The 16,704-nt window shown below is 43.7% G+C and overlaps 1 protein-coding gene across 1 annotated transcript in view; it reads left to right on the top strand.

The window, feature by feature from the left end:
- Nucleotides 1-5,994: 5,994 nt before the first annotated feature.
- LOC133402666 (PDZ domain-containing RING finger protein 4-like) overlaps nt 5,995-16,704 on the top strand; it is a 71,544-nt gene continuing 60,834 nt past the window's right edge. Inside the window, exon 1 of the mRNA XM_061676652.1 lies at nt 5,995-6,203. Coding sequence (XP_061532636.1) covers nt 6,135-6,203 — 69 coding nt within the window. The 5' untranslated portion in view covers nt 5,995-6,134. The remainder of the gene's footprint in view (nt 6,204-16,704) is intronic.

Below are 16,704 nucleotides of genomic sequence, written 5' to 3'. Positions count from 1 at the left end.
AAAATCAAAGCCCTCATAAGCCCTTTATTTTTAAGGGTAATATTGTAAGACGAGTTTGAAATGAGTTTGAAATGTGTTATAATAGTTTGTGGTATATTTACAGTTGAAAATATAAATACAGGCAATTCTAAACATGTTTAGAGGTGTGTCAATTATGGTTCTTCACTTCACAACAGTGCTGTCTTTTCTGTACAGAGCAGAGCAGAAAGAATATTAGTATATATAACTACCGCAATATCAATGCTAGCTTTGTTAACTGGTCTGTAGTGTTTTGCAGCATGTGTTAACAAAGCTAGTCAGCATCAGAATCTTTATTTGCCAAGTATGTCAAAAACACACAAGGAATTTATCTCCAGTAATTGGAGCCACTCTAGACTTTAGACAGTGTGGTTTAGTTCATTACACAACGTGTAATTACCTTTGTTTTATGTTTCATTTTACAATAAACGTCAAGTAAACTGGGAGTGGCAATAAACAGTCTTAGAGGTAGCACACTTTTTTTGAAGAAATATTTGCTCTCTGAAATACTGGACATGGCATGCTGAGGGAGGGCCAAAGCGACATTATCTGCTTCTTCTCAGCACTCACTTTCTTAGGACCCATGGCTGGAAAAAAGCTCACTCGCAAGTAACATTTTTGCTTCGACTCGAAGCAAAAAAACTGAGACTACTCGTAACTCGAAAAACTAAATACAGTGAGTTGTAGCACTCGTAAGTCAAGGTATCACTGTTTATCTGTAAATGGTTTTACTGAATGAAACCATCGAGTGCAGCTCACCCCCACTCCTTAGGTCGCACTATATATAGAATTCAGCCTGTCACTATGTAAATCCTATGGCCGTAAAGTGATTGGGAAGAGCTTTTATCAACTTTAATGCACTTTCCCAAGAGCATTCGTCACTCGGTGAGTCCCATCGAGTGGCGCTGCTTGACCGCAGGCAGAGGGCTACTATATCAGTCTCGCTTCACAGATGATGAGATGGACCATTTGGGTGACTGATGAGCATCTTAACCTCAGGGGTCACTGATTGCCACGTCACAAAGTAACGGTCATTTCTCCGCGCCAGCTAATAATGGACATTGTCAGCACATTCTGGGGCTCTTGTATTTGTCTTTTTTCTGTGTAGAGAGCTCATTGTGTTTGGACCCCCCCAAAGTGTCCACATCAACTACCTCCTCAATTACAAGCAACAAACTAATGTACAATTTAAATAACTGTCTCGCTTCTTTCTTGCAACAGAGCCTTGTAGCTCAGTCAAACATGGTACATGTATCAAATTAAGTAGACCTCACTTCGCAGACATAATCAATTCCAGAGGATTATTTCAGATTCGCAATACTCACTTAACCATCGGTTTCTTTTTTCATTTTGCATTACCATGAGAAATACAGAGGTTGATGTCTGATTTGTTCCCAATGGGAAATAATGAAACTGAAACAGAGAGAGGAATCGAACATCAGTTGATACAGAGTCCCATTATCATATTTGGTTTTTGATTTGGTCCTGGATACCTGTTTGACTTTTAGACTACTTGACAGTTTGTTTGGTTTTTGTGTCGAATGTTTGTGTGTTCAGTGGCTGAACCATTTCGAGGGTCCGCTGTATAAAATTAAGGCCCCTTTTACGCTGCCTCTAAAAGCTGTCATTTTTATGATTTTATATTACTATTTTCTCATTTGTTATTATAATCTGGTTGTAGGATGATGTGTCACTGTGTCAAAGTGCATAACGCGATGTTATTGTGAAACATTTCTGTGTTCTATATACGAGTACAAAGGTTAGGAACATTTCCGGTAAGTTTCAGAAAAGTTTCTCCTAAATTTCCATAGGATGTTAAGGGAATCTTCTAAACATTTAAAACTGGAAAATTTCCATGGAAATTATAGGACTTTATTGGAATTAACTGGGAATCAAGGGTAATTTAATTTAAAAGATATCATATTCAAGCATAAATATAAACATTTTGTTTTGTCATAAGTGGACATCCATGTAAATTAGAAAGCTCTTCTTGCCCACATGACTGCATTACAATACAGTATAATGAAACCTCGGTTTTCGTGATTTTCCATTCGAACATATCTGACAAAAATCAAATATATAAAAACAAAAGCACTATTTCTCATGAGAAATAATGTAAATCCAATTTATACGTTCCAGACACTCAAAAATATTCACAAAAAAATACATTTCCTAGATGATAACTATAGTTTTACATACAGGAAACAATGTGATGTACATATAAATGACTAGTGAAATGGACATATAAACATGTAATATCACTTTTAGCTTTATTAAGGCTCTTGTTGGCGACGGATATCGCCAACAAGAGTCTTAATAAAGTCTTAATAAACGATAAAACTGATCACTGCTGCAGCCTTTCCATACATCTCGTTCTTTCTTTAATTCTTTCATATTTCTCACCTTCTTTATCAAAGCACTGGCACTTTCTTTTTCCCATTATGACCTATTTAGCAGTCGTACTCAATCAAGAACAAAATAACAATGGATTGTTGCAAAATGCTTCGAATGAACGCGCGGGGTGACTCAACAGGAAACAAAACAGACTGAGTCATAAACGCATGCTTTGTGTGGGTGCTCGATTCCAGGAAATGAGAGGTTGAGTGACATGGGCAGGCGGGCTAGTTTGGTACAGATTCGTACGAAAGCTCCCTATTACGAGCCCAAGGTTCAATTTTGTAAATCCTGTATTCCCGTTTAGTTCTATAAATTCCTGTTAATTCCCATGATTTCCTGTTAATTCCCATGTAAAGTTATCAACTTTCTCAAAATGTTGCAACCCTAGTTCTGTATATAAAGCTACATGTCCAACAATGCCAGTTCCATTTTGCAGGATGTTTGTATGAAAGAGGCTTATCCCTCCCAACATGACCTGCTAATGTCACTTTTTGGGTTTACAATTGCCTAGCAACAGCAGAAAGCCCTCACCTTGTTAATTCTTGAGGACGTTTTTATATGGATGGTGGACACAGGGTACAGCAGAGTGCTGGATGGTATTAGCCGTAATGGTGCCGTGTGATGTAGCTTTCCGTCTGGCTCGCCTCCAGGCAATCGCACAAAATTAAAGCCTAGAAAATCGGATTATGGTCGTCCCCGGGGACGGGATGCCCACTAGCCCCGCTGATGAGCGCTCATCTACTCTATTCGGCGCAGCAAGGCCCCGTCGATGGCTGGGAGGCCAATTTGTTAACAATTATTGCTCGTTAGCCGGCCTTCCCGCTCGTCAGAGAGAATTTCACAGTGGAGACGATAATAGTGAAGGTATAGCAATTATCGCAGTTTGAGGGGAGATGGTAGCTGATGTGGATTTTCTCTGAAATCCATATATGCTGTTTGCTAATTTACCTGCCATTGCTGCCGACACCTGTGGCGTTTGTCGCATTATAAATTTGCAATAAGCTGTGTCCCCCAATTATTTTTAACCCAGTGTCAGCATTAACAAACAAGGCCAATTCACGTTTGACTGTTGAGACAGCTGGGAGTTGCAGCATTATGGTAAAAATAACGACCTAATCCAGCCCTGAAGATGTGTGCTTGGCTTCTAATATATTATCCTTTTACTGAAATATAGTGGGGGGGGGTTGTTCATCTCACTTATTTCTCAACTGCTTGACAACAGAAAACGTGGAATTACTTAGACCTTGAAATCTAAAGCATGTATTTTATCTCCTTATAAGGACTGTTTGGGTGGGGTGGGGGTGCTAAAATGTGTAAATTAACAAAGGTCATTCACAAGAGATATATTCAGGTGCATCTCAATAAATTAGAATATCATAGAGAAGCATTTATTTCAGTAGTTCAATTCAACAATTTTAACTCATATTCAGTAAAGAACAACTTCTTCCTGATTTCTATATTAAAAGCATTGAATAATAATTTTTATTTTTTTCTGATTCTTATGTGATATTTCTTGATGATGATTTGGGACTTTTTGATTGCTGTAACATATGATACATTTTTTCTTTTTCCTTAGCCTACTCAATACTTTGCTCAAACTGTGCAAGTAGAAAAAATGTAAAGACCTTTCTTCAGTAATTTATTTTTTCTGCGCCTTTAGAAGCAGACAAATTGGCCCCATTAGTGGTGTAAACAGGTCAATTTTGAGCCATTTCCATTGTAAAATGGCTCCAAAATCATAAAAACCTGTCACTGCTACATAAACTACAACAAAATCCTAAGGCCTTTATCAGCCCCTTTCAGGAAAAGAAACATACATGTACAATATGGTGATTATTTTAAAACATTTCTAACTAACTCTACTGTTAGTTCAACACAAAGAACGAAGTCAATGTTTGATTATCTTATTCCAGCATAATCCAATCTCACAGTTGAAATACAATAAAGGTGTCAAATTCAAGGCCCGGGGTTCAGATCTGATAGGAGTTCTATGATATAATTTCATGTGGCCCGCGTAAGCAAATCATGTGTATATACTCTACTTCATGTTCTTCAGCACCAACATTTCAGATTGTCTTTATTTTTAAGCTTGGGAAATGGCAAGCATTTTAAAAAAGAAAGTGACACTTGGCAGGCAGATGCGTTTTGCATATGGACCATAAGAAATGGAAGAACTGTTCCCACAAAGTTGGGAGCAATGAATTGTCCAAGAGCTCGAGGTATGCTGAATCCTTCAGAGTTCCTTTCACTGGAAATAATGAGCCAATATTTTGTACAATTCCATGCAACCAAATTTGTGGGAACAGTTTGGGGATGGCCCATTCCTGTTCCAACATGACTGTGCACCAATGCACAAAGCAAGGTCCATAAAGACATGGATGCGAGAGTTTGGTGTGAATGAACATGATTGGCCTGCACTCCTGACACCAACCTGATAGAACGCATTTGGGATGAATTCGAGTGCAGAACTGCGAGCCAGGCCTTCTCGTCCAACATCAATGTGTGACCTCACAAATGCGCTTCTGTGAGAATGGTCAAAAATTCCCGACACACACTCCTGAACGTTGTGGAAAGCCTTTTCAGAAGAATTAAACATGTTATACTGTAGCTGTAAAAGGTGGGCCGATGTCATATTAAACCCTATTGATTAAGAAGGGGATGTCACTTGAGATCATATCTGAGTCAAGGAAGTTGAGCGATACTTGTGGCAATATAGTGTAAGTACAATTAAAATTATTTTATTTTGTCATGTGAGTTTAGGTTTACAGTGAACTTAGACTGGCGTGTTAATAAACTGCTTTAAGCAAGCAACATTCACTCTTACTATTTACTACTATGTTAGCATCTTAGCAACCTGTTGTTGTGATGACGTGGGCGCTTCATGCCATCTGAATAGAACTGCTGAAGCGGAGCAGGGAAAGGACTGCTTGTATAAGAGTGGTAAAATTTGAAATTTTATATCCAGTCCTATCCGATCTGATCCTTGTTTTTGTGCTGACAGCAGACCGATTTCTGATCACAAAGATCGATGATTACAGTTTACAGAAATGCAAAACCCGAATTTCACCATTTTAAGAAATTGTAATGTGACATTAGAAACAATCAGTATAATTTTCACTACATTAGTTTCAAGAAATTATTTAGAAATCAGCGTTATGCATACATAATGCCTTTTTGATTATACCATGACTTTGTATAACATAAGTTACACTTTTTTAATAGAGTTACTGAAATAAATCAACTTTTCTATCCTATTCTAATTCATTGAGACAGATTATCCGCTTATGGAGCAGTCGAGTAGTCAGTGAAAAGCTCCTCACAAAAAGACGCCTCACCATCTAACGGCGTGTCGGTCGTAATAATCCGACTCCCTCGAGCCCCTCAAGATCCGCCTCTCTCCGCCAATCTCCGCCTCCGACCCCGCCTCTTGCCAAACCCGCCGCTTAAACCACCTGCCTCATTATTCATGAGCTGCGAGCGTCGTCGTCATCACGGGAGGGGGAGTGTCCCTGGCATAGCCACAACTCCGGCGTGCGGGCGCGTGTGAGCGGAGCGCAGTACACGGCGGCGGATGCTGAAGCTGTGCGCACCTCCCAGAAGATGCTGGCCGAGGAGTGACTGATGAGAAGCAGCGCGGTGTGGACCCTGAACTCCCCCCTCTCCCCCTTGTGTCCGTCACCGGGGAGAATTGGACGCCTGCCGTTTCCACGACAACTATAATGGGCTGCAATCTGTGTACATTACAGAAGCGCGAGGAACACTACAAGCTGCTGTATGAGATTGCACAGGTGAGCCGCTTGTCGTTGATCAGATGGCATTGAAGGAGTGAACAAGGGATTTAAATGAAATGCGGGAGAGAGAGTGGCTCTTTTCTGGTCAACAGATGTGTTGTTGAGGAATGAGCTGATAGAGTTGTTGGCATGCAGCTCATTCATCCTGTGCTGAGGGAGCAACTTTTGTTTTTATGGAATAACGTTTGGGATCGTCCCCACGGTATCGTCATGCGAGTTTGTCACACCTTATTCAGGAGTGTTTGAACTTTCTCCTCCGGGGGCCGAATTTATACAATGTTGTTGTATATTGCGAAGCGACAAAGATTTTAACACAGAAAAATCAAAGGATGCAAGGGGCCACTTTGAAATTCTTACTTTTATTTATTAGATGCTCTGAAACCAATCCATTATGTAAGTTATATATTATAATTCCCCAAAAATGTTTTTATGGTTTTCTGTTAAAGATGATAAGGCAAATAGGTTGGAATTTTCAGAATTTTGGGATGGCCCGCCCGCAGCCCTGTGGCACACTTAGAATAGAGCTGCCCCTACACTGATAAAAGTTGAATCACAGCTCCACATTCAGGACCAAAACAAGAGCAATGAGTAGTGACCATTTTTAAAGCATTTACTTGAGGATCAGGAGTGTGATGTGTTCACAAATCAGACCTTGACTTGGAGCTGAAAGAGGAGGAAACCATTTTTGCTTTTGAAACTGTTACGAAGATTTTTTTTTTAATTACTAATTTAGTTCTAAATTGTTTCTTTGCATCTTCGCATATCTAGAAAAGTTCAATGTTAAACCAATTTGCGCCATGTCAAACATTTTTAGTATATTCCGTGTGCCGCCAAAAATTGGACGACAGGCCACAATTGGCCCTCACGCTGTAATTTGGACACCCCTCTTTTATTTATGTCTCCTTTTGGCACTTTCAGGACTGCTTGATGTCCCAAAAATCATTTGAAATATGGATATCTGAGTAACTACTGTACATGTCCTTCATGTCCTCGGCAAACAAAATTATATAGAATTAATTTTGAAAAAAAAAAGATTTCTATATAAAAAATCCAAAAGCATTGTCAAATGGATGTAATTTTATAACCAATTTGTGCTATTATTCTTGGTCCTTGGAATATTTTTGCCAAAGCATTTTCACAGACGTTTTATTAAGACCCTTTGAAATTGTTTTAAATTGTTGGGAAAATGCATAATTTGTCTACTTTAAACTTAGTTTTTACACATCTCGTTAATATTTGTGCACTATTAGCCAATTATTGAAACAGTCATGTGTTCTTATTTTGTATTTGTGCGTTTGACTCTTTGTCCCATTCAATAAAAGGCTGGCAATGCATCAGCGACTATGGCTCCCCTTACACACATGCAAGGGCATTACCTTAATTACTCCATTCCCCCCTATTGTGCGACGGCTTATCCAAGGCTTAAAATTTGGCTCGCAACAAAGCAAAAAATAGACCAAACAACGGTTCGTAACTCCAAATCTTGTAAGTAGGAGCACTCGTACGACAAGGAAACACTTTTATGTTCTTCCCTGCAGCGCCTTTTTTCTTTAAATGGACTCTTATACCATCTTAATGAACATTGTACAGCACCAGTCTGTGATAAATGTTGCCCACTCGACATCTAATGCAGCCTGGTCATCCTGGAAGGGAGATTCCCCCCACCCCTGCGTGGTCCCTTCTCAAGGTTTTTTATTTCCCAAAATGGGGTTTTGAATTTTTCTTTGCCCGTTTGGCAGGTTTAGATTAGGAGATGCCGTCAATCGTTGCCAACTGTGGGCCTGTGAAGCCCTTTCAGACTCTTTTGTGATTAATGGCTTTACAAATAAACTTCCCTCAACATACAGTACAACGTTTAACAGTGGGCAGTAAGGTAAAACACCATGTTGCCGCTAAGATAACAATGCCATCAAATCACTGCATTGATATTTTACAGGGAAATCTACCCACCAGGCACTTGGTTTATTCAAACAAATTAATGGGGATTGGCTCCTTCGCTTTGTGTCTTCCAAACAAAGTGAATAGGGGTTGTGGTCTAAAGTGGAATTACTGTATGTGCCAATGCAGATACTTGTTAAAAATATGTTCACATTGCTTTTTTAGATTTACACTTTTAATAGTAGATATAGGATTCCTAATCTGTAAAAAAAATAATGATCAAAGTGGACTTACAAGGTATTCTCTGGAAAGCTACAATATGTAGTATTTCATGTATGCCTGCAGACACGCACAAAGCTATTCATATGCAATGCAAAATAGCTCAAAATTGGCGTGTGTGTGGGTATGCCTGATACACAACCAAGTGCTCACCTACCCACCTCCACCACCTCTCAGCAGCCGTGTTCAAGTGGCAGGCTAATAACTGTGAAGCACCCCGTTCCTTCGCCTTCTCCCTCCGTAACGCCTGCCTTCACGCCGCTGTGAACACAGCTCTCATTAGCTGTTTTATACAACCGCCCTGCGCATTAATTAGACGTGGAAAATGTCCTGCGTGAAGCATCGTTGTGAGTGGATGTGGAGGCGGCAGACAAAAGATGGCTTAACCGCTGCCTGCGTGTGTGCAGCTTGACACGCTGCCAAACTCGGGTCGGCGGTGGCTATTGTTCACTTTGGAAGTGTGCATGAGACTGTTGGTAGATTTGGAAGAAATGAACGTTGCGTCCACTGATGGCCTGTTTATGTTACACTATATGGATTTAGATATTGAGACACAAGCCATTGGTAGTGTACTGGTTTGCAAAGCTTCAATTCACTCAATATACTCTTATTGACTGATGGATGATAATGAGACAAACTTGCAAATCAATCAGTCAATCTGGGGTTGGACTCGGACCTTCATCTTCACCTTCACTTGTGAAAGACGCTACACAATGAGAGTACAAAATGTGTGGGCTTGCTGTGTTTACAGTGTGTGGTGTACTCCACAGTCCGTGGCTTTGCCAAACCTGATGTTGACCACAAACATAAGCGTTTGCTATTTGTAAATATTGAACAGGTTGAACATTTACGATTGCCATCCCCGACCGTTGGAAGGGAGAAACCACACTTAACGCCGTGGTCAGGTTACACGAATTTCGCCCGATTTTGACCCGACAGACATGTCGCAGACAAACGTTGACTGTCATGGCCGATTATTGGGTTATGAGTTGCAGAACAAATGTCGTTACCCCGTGTATTGTGACATAATCACAAATTGCCGGTCTGGCATCTAGGACCACAGCACAGGAAGTCTGGCGTGTCAGAATGTTTGTTTATTTTCCCCCATAGTGTGACATGTCTTACGTGGTCCTCTCTTAGGATTATCCAACTGACCAATAGGAAGACAGACAGTAGCCAAATCATTAATATTTTTCCCTCTTGTTTATAGTAAAGCTGGTAGCAAACGTTAGCTAAGAGCTATTCGCAAACATTGTGTTAACAAATTCGTTACCTCAAGTTCTGTTTGGAGGATAGACAGCCCATACTGCCCTCTACCCACCATCCAGGAATGAGTCCAAAGTCTCCTTTTTTTTTTTTTCCTGCCCTTTCCGAGCAGAGGACACCTCCATGACACAAAGTGCTTCCATTGTCATGTCTGATTGACAGCTACTTGTCTCGCCTCCCTAAACACCTGTGCCCTTGGACCAGCTTCTCTCTCACAGCATGCCATGATCGGGCAGGGTCTGGTTGGTGTTATACTTGTAGTGTGGCCACTTGGCCGGTCCAAGACACAGAACAAATTTGTGTCACCGTGTCTGTAATCTGACGTAGCGACCGTCGTGAACGACAATAAAAGTCGTGTTGTCTGAGCGCCACATAACACCCTACACCACAGGATAATCGATCAGGACAGATAGAGACATCCGAGAATCGTGCAATGATGGTTTTAATCACAAGGGAGAGAAAATGCTCAAATTTGGCCCGATTGTTGCTATGTGTGAACCCCGCTTCACCAGGACAATTATATGCTTCTAACTTTGTGAGAATCATTTGGGGAAGGCATATTTCTGTTACCCAGTGCACAAAGCAAGGAACTCTTGGATGATGAAAGAGCTTCCTAGAAGAATGTAATGAGAACCTGCTCCATATTTATCCTCCTATACTCCCCATTTTCCAGTACATTTGTCTATATTGTGGAGCGAACAAAGGCAGTTAAAGCAGTATGAAGCTTGGCATTCGCTAGCATCTCTCCTCCTTGAGGACGGCAGATATCCTCTGCACACTGTGCCAGCAAGTAATCCTTTTATGGTGGACTGGCGACAGGGATTAGCTCCACTAGGTGGGGGTTAGGCTGAGGAGGCGGTTCGCTGTTAGCAGAAACTCTCGGCCGGATCTGTCCACCCGCTGATATACTGAGCTGCTTTAGACGGGAGTCACAACATCAGCATCTTCTCTCTGATCGCCCACTGAGGGCTAAAGCTGAGAAGATGCAGGGGATAAAAACCGTGAGGAAAGACAGCAGGTGTATCCTAAAAAAGCCACTCTTCAGACATGTCAAGGGCTAGGCTAGAACCCTTAGTACTTTCCAAGACATTTTGGACAATTCTCTGCTTCCAACTTTGTGGAAACAGTTTGGGAAAGGCTTGCCTCTTGTGTCCCAGTGCACAAAGCACTGTCAATAAAGACTTGCTCAGATGAACTAGGACTGAAGTTTTAGCCCAATGTTTAGCCTTTTTTTTTTTTGGGGTCATCGGCGCTTACATTGAAGACTAAAATAAACGCTAAAAACCATTAGTGCCAAAGTGCAAGCAACCTTACCTTGTTAGCTGTCTCAATGTTGGCATAGACGTATTTGATTGTTTCACTCACCTAGTTGACTGAGAGTTGACTTAACTGAAGCTCCACGCGGTGTAGGCTGAGGCTCGGACCGCGTCAGATGCTACACATCGTGAAATCCTGCTTTGCACAATGTAATCTTATTCCAAGTGTTGCACTGAGGCGACTGGTCATTCATTTTAACAAAGTTAAGATACACTTTTATTCGCCGCCGTTTGGCACAAACACGTCATCATGTGCATTCTTCTTAGTTGGTTTACGCCGCTTTTCGCCACTTCTTCTTTGTGGCTGGAGCACGAGACATCGAAACTGGCAACCGAAATTTTTTAATTTCTACGGCTCTGGGAGAACCGGAACGTTCGTCCCGTTTCCAATCGGTTCTCGATTCTCGATGCCCAACCCTAGTCTTTGCAGAAGAGAGGAGTTTGTTATAGCTGCTACCTGGAGGTGCAATTGCCTGGTGTACTAATACGTTTGTAATATAGCATGTAATAAAAGACTGAATGAGGAACAGATGTGTACGGCAGTATCTAAGTAAGTTTTATTTTTAATTTTTTTTAAATTATTTTTTATTTATTTTTTTCATGTGAGAGACCCCACACATGATGAAACAAAATCACCAAGTGTGGGAGAAATAATAGTCATAAAAGTACATAGCTAGGCTAACTGTTAGCTTACCTGCTTACTTCATTGCAGTTGCAAACTCTTGTTCTTGTCATTTTTATTGTGGTAAATGACTTGGGAGACCTGTTATGCAAACACTCAACACCACCAGTTGCTCAATTTGTGTCAGCTAATAGTGCCAGCTTCAGATCTCTTCCTAATTGTCTATCGTTAAGTTCCAAATCACCATCACTAACTCGGTGTTGACCACACACACATAAGGATTTGCAATTGTATATAGTAAACAGGTTTAATATTTACGATTGTCAGCTCACATTGTTTTTCTGAGCAGATCGGGGAGGAAAAATCACTCTTAACAGTACACACCCAATGATAATAAGTCAGGACAGTCTTTTAGAGACATCAAAGAATTAGGGGTTTGAGCGTTTTCCGTTCCTTACATTCAAAATCAGCAAAATTGTGTACTGCGATTTAGTAATCCGTAGAAGTGAATTGAAACAGCAGGAAGCACTCGCATCATGACCTAATCCTCACTTCTCATCTGTCCAACTGGCTCACTTCCACTATTTTTCATATATACAGTATAGTGTATCTCCCCACTGCCGTATTATACTCTGACACACACACACACACATCTTCCCTGGCGTTTATGCAGAGTTGGGTGAATGTGTAAATGCAAATGAGGCAGATGTGGTTTTGCTGGTGTCACAGCATGACCGACCGCCGCTTGATTCAGGGAGCAGAAGTCGGTCACGGCGGTTGGTTCGCTGCCGCCATCCTCCCTTTCCGCTCACACACACAGACAATTTTGACGACCCCCCCCGTCCGCCTTCACACTCCCTCTTGCCTGACCCTACGAGCGGTGGGAGATTTATGACTTGCTGGCTTCTTCCCATTGCCTCCTCGCTTTTCTCACAACCGTGGGTGTTCTGCATGGAAGCATGTGCACCTCTCTCAGCGTGGCCTGCAAATCTCCGTCTCGCAAGGAGGACATCTTTTATTTACAGCATAGGATAAGTTTTCGATCATCAACACACCTTTTGTGAAGCCACGGTCCAACTGTGTTGGGTCCACCAAGTGCGAATGTGACGGGTGTGGTTTTCCTTCCTGGGTTTGCTGATGAGGTTTATCTAGAACCAATACAATTTTGTTGAGCTTTTTTTTTCCACAGTTAATTTAGAATTTTAGATGTATTATACCAAACTTACAGTGCTTTGTAAACAACTTTATTGGTTCTTACCAAAAAATACAGAATAAAATGTACAAACCCAATTCCAATAAAGTTGAGACGTTGTGTTAAACATAAATAAAAACAGAATCCATCCATCAATCCATCCATTTTCTACCGTTTATCCGGGTCGGGTCGCGGGGGCAGTAGCTTTAGCAGGGACACCCAGACTTCCCTCTCCCCAGCCACTTCATCCAGCTCTTCCGGGTGTATCCCGAGGCGTTCCCAGGCCAGCCGAAGGACGTAGTCTCTCCAGCGTGTCCTGGGTCGTCCCCGGGGTCTCTTCCGGTGGGACGTGCCTGGAAGACCTCACCAGGGAGGTGTCCGGGAGGCATCCGAATCAGCCACCAGCCACCTCATCTGGCTCCTCTCGATGTGGAGGAGCAGCGGCTCTACTCTGAGATCCTCCCGGATGACCGAACTTCTCACCCTATCTCTAAGGGAGAGCCCTGACACCATGCGGAGGAAACTAATTTCGGCCGCTTGTATCCAGGATCTTGTTCTTTCGGTCATGACCCACAGCTCGTGACCATCGGTGAGGTTAGGAACGTATATCGACCGGTAAATTGAGAGCTTCGCCTTGCGGCTAACCTCCTTCTTTACCACAACAGACCGATACAAAGTCCGCATCACTGCAGATGCTGCACAGATGCGCCTGTCAATCTCCCGTTCCATTCTTCCCTCACTCGTGAACAAGACCCCAAGATACTTGAACTCCTCCACTTGGGGCAGGATCTCATCCCCGACCTGAAGAGGGCACGCCACCCTTTTCCGACTGAGGACCATGGTGTCAGATTTGAAGGTGCTGATTCTCACCCCAGCCGCTTCACACTCGGCTGTGAACTGCTCCAGTGAGAGTTGGAGGTCACGGCTTGATGAAGCCAACAGAACCACATCATCTGCAAAAAGCAGAGATGCAATACTGAAGCCATCAAACCGGACCCCCTCTATGCCTCGGCTGCGCCTAGAAATTCTGTCCATAAAAGTTATGAACAGAATCGGCGAAAAAGGGCAGCCTTGGCGGAGTCCAACCCTCACCGGGAACGAGTCCGACTTACTGACGGATATGCAGACCAAACTATGACTCCAGTCATGCAGGGACCAAACAGCCCGTACCAGGGGGTTCGGTACCCCATATTCCCGAAGCACCCGCCACAGGACTCCCCGAGGGACACGGTCAAATGCCTTCTCCAAGTCCACAAAACACATGTAGACTGGTTGGGCGAACTCCCATGCACCCTCAAGGACCCTGCCGAGGGTGTAGAGTTGGTCCAATGTTCCACGGCCAGGACGAAAACCACACTGCTCCTTCTGAATCTGAGATTCGCCTTCCCGACGGACCCTCCTCTCCAGCACCCCTGAATAGACCTTACCAGGGAGGCTGAGCAGTGTGATCCCCCTGTAGTTGGAACACACCCCCCGGTCCCCCTTCTTAAAAAGGGGGACCACCACCCCAGTCTGCCAATCCAGAGGCACTGTCCCCGATGTCCACGCGATGTTGCAGAGGCGTGTCAACCAGGACAGCCCCACAACATCCAGAGCCTTTAGGAACTCCGGGCGAATCTCATCCACCCCCAGGGTCCTGCCACCGAGGAGCTTTTTAACTACCTCGGTGACCTCAAACCCAGAGATAGGAGAGCCCGCCTCAGAGAACCCACACTCTGCTTCCTCATGGGATGGCGTGTCGGTGGAATTGAAGAGGTCTTCGAAGTATTCTCCCCACCGACTCACGTCCCGAGTCGAGGTCAGCAGCGCCCCATCCCCACTATACACAGTGTTGGTCGTGCACTGCTTTCCTTTCCTGAGACGCCGGATGGTGGACCAGAATTTCCTCGAAGCCGCCTGGAAGTCTCACCAAACTCCTCCCATACCCGAGTTTTTGATTCAGCGACCACCAGAGCTGAATTCCGCTTGGCCAGCCAGTACCCATCAGCTGCCTCAGGAGTCCCACAGGCCAAAAAGGCCTGATAGGATTCCTTCAGTTTGACGGCATCCCTCACCATTGGTGTCCACCAACGGGTTCGGGGATTGCCGCCACGACAACCACCGACCACCTTACGGCCACAGCTCCGGTCGGCTGCCTCAGCAATGGAGGCGCGGAACATGGTCCACTCGGACTCGATGTCCCCCGTCTCCCCCGGAACATGAGCCAAGTTCTGTCGGAGGTGGGAGTTGAAACTCCTTCCGACAGGGGATTCTGCCAGACGTTCCCAGCAGAACCTCACAATACGGTTGTGCCTGCCATGTCGGACCCGCATCTCCCCCCACCATCGGAGCCAACTCACCACCAGGTGGTGATCAGTTGACAGCTCCCCCCCTCTCTTCACCCGAGTGTCCAAGCCCAAGCTGGTGTGTGAGGTCGAGAAGTTCCGACTAGATATAGTCGGACTCGCCTCCACACACCGCTTGGGCTCTCGTACCAGTCCTCTTGAGAGTGGTTGGACTCTCTTCCACTCTGGAGTTGCCCACGGTGAGAGGCGCCGAGCAGGTGTGGGTATACTTATTGCCCCCCGGCTCGGCACCTGTACGTTGGGGTTCACTCCGGTGGATGAGAGGGTAGCCACCCTCCGCCTTCGGGTGTGGGGGATGGGTCCTGACTGTTGTTTGTGCCTATGCACCAAACATCAGTTCAGAGTACCCACCCTTTTTGGAGTCCTTGTAGGGGGTGCTGGAGAGCGCTCCCGCTGGGGACTCCATCGTTCTGCTGGGGGACTTCAATACTCACGTGGGCAATGACAGTGAGACCTGGAAGGGCGTGATTGGGAGGAAAGGCCCCCCCAATCAGAACCCGAGCGGTGCTCGTCACGGTTTGTCCATAACGAACACCATGTTCAAGCATAAGGGTGTCCACACGTGCACTTGGCCTAGGTCGAACACAATGATTTGCAAATCATGTTCAACCTATATTTAATTGAATAGACTACAAAGACAAGATATTTAATGTTCAAACTGATAAACTTTATTGTTTTTAGCAAATAATCATGAACTTAGAATTTTATGGGTGCAACGCGTTCCAAAAAGGTTGGGACAGGGTCATGTTTATCACCGTGTTACATCACCTTTTCTTTTAACAACATTCAATAAACGTTTGGGAACTGAGGACACACATTTTTGAAGCTTTGTAGGTGTGAGTTTTAACGTACTCTGGGCTAAGCCAACAGTAAAGTCATAAAGAATTATTTTCAATGTTTGTATGTAAAACAGACCGTCTTCACCATAAATATAAAAAAAAAACAGCAAGTAGGGTGGTAACTGATCATGTCCTCTTGTGCCACGTGATGACATATTCATACACAACTGCGCAAACCATTTGTGACCTCGAAACCTCGTATATCAGGACTGTTGTAACTGATGTTAGCCGTACAGTCATTGTCTTGGCCAGGTTGAATTTCTCTTCTCATTTTGAAACAGCATTTACTGTGAATTAACCGCCATTATCGACTGGAGTTCAGCGGCTTGAAAACGCGCTCAGCTAGACACTTACAGCTTATTTTCTCTGACATTTTAGCTAACAAACTGTAGCCGATTCACTGTCTGCTCCCACACAGCTTCATCATTCCTATCGTGTCTGTGCGCCGCCACCCCCAACCCCACAACCTCCCACCCCTCCCGTGAGTATCACACGTCTTGTCTGGACCGGTGAAGCTCAGTGATGTGTGTCTTTTTGGGCTCTAATTAGCAGGATGGCAGATGTTGATAAGAGGCGCAACACAGCGCTCCAAACTTGCGTGGGGGATTGAGCGATTTTTGCATCACATTTACTGATCTGCAATGTCTTTGTAGCAAAAGCTGTTTCCTAAAGGATTCAAGCGTACTAACTTCTCAAGGTGTCAAACAAGGTGTCAAAACTAAAGAAGACATGTCATAAGCAAGGAGCCAGGTAATTTATTT

Source organism: Phycodurus eques, chromosome 5 (assembly GCF_024500275.1).
Source record: "Phycodurus eques isolate BA_2022a chromosome 5, UOR_Pequ_1.1, whole genome shotgun sequence".
NCBI lineage: Eukaryota > Metazoa > Chordata > Actinopteri > Syngnathiformes > Syngnathidae > Phycodurus > Phycodurus eques.
This window is presented reverse-complemented; position numbering and strand designations above follow the sequence as displayed.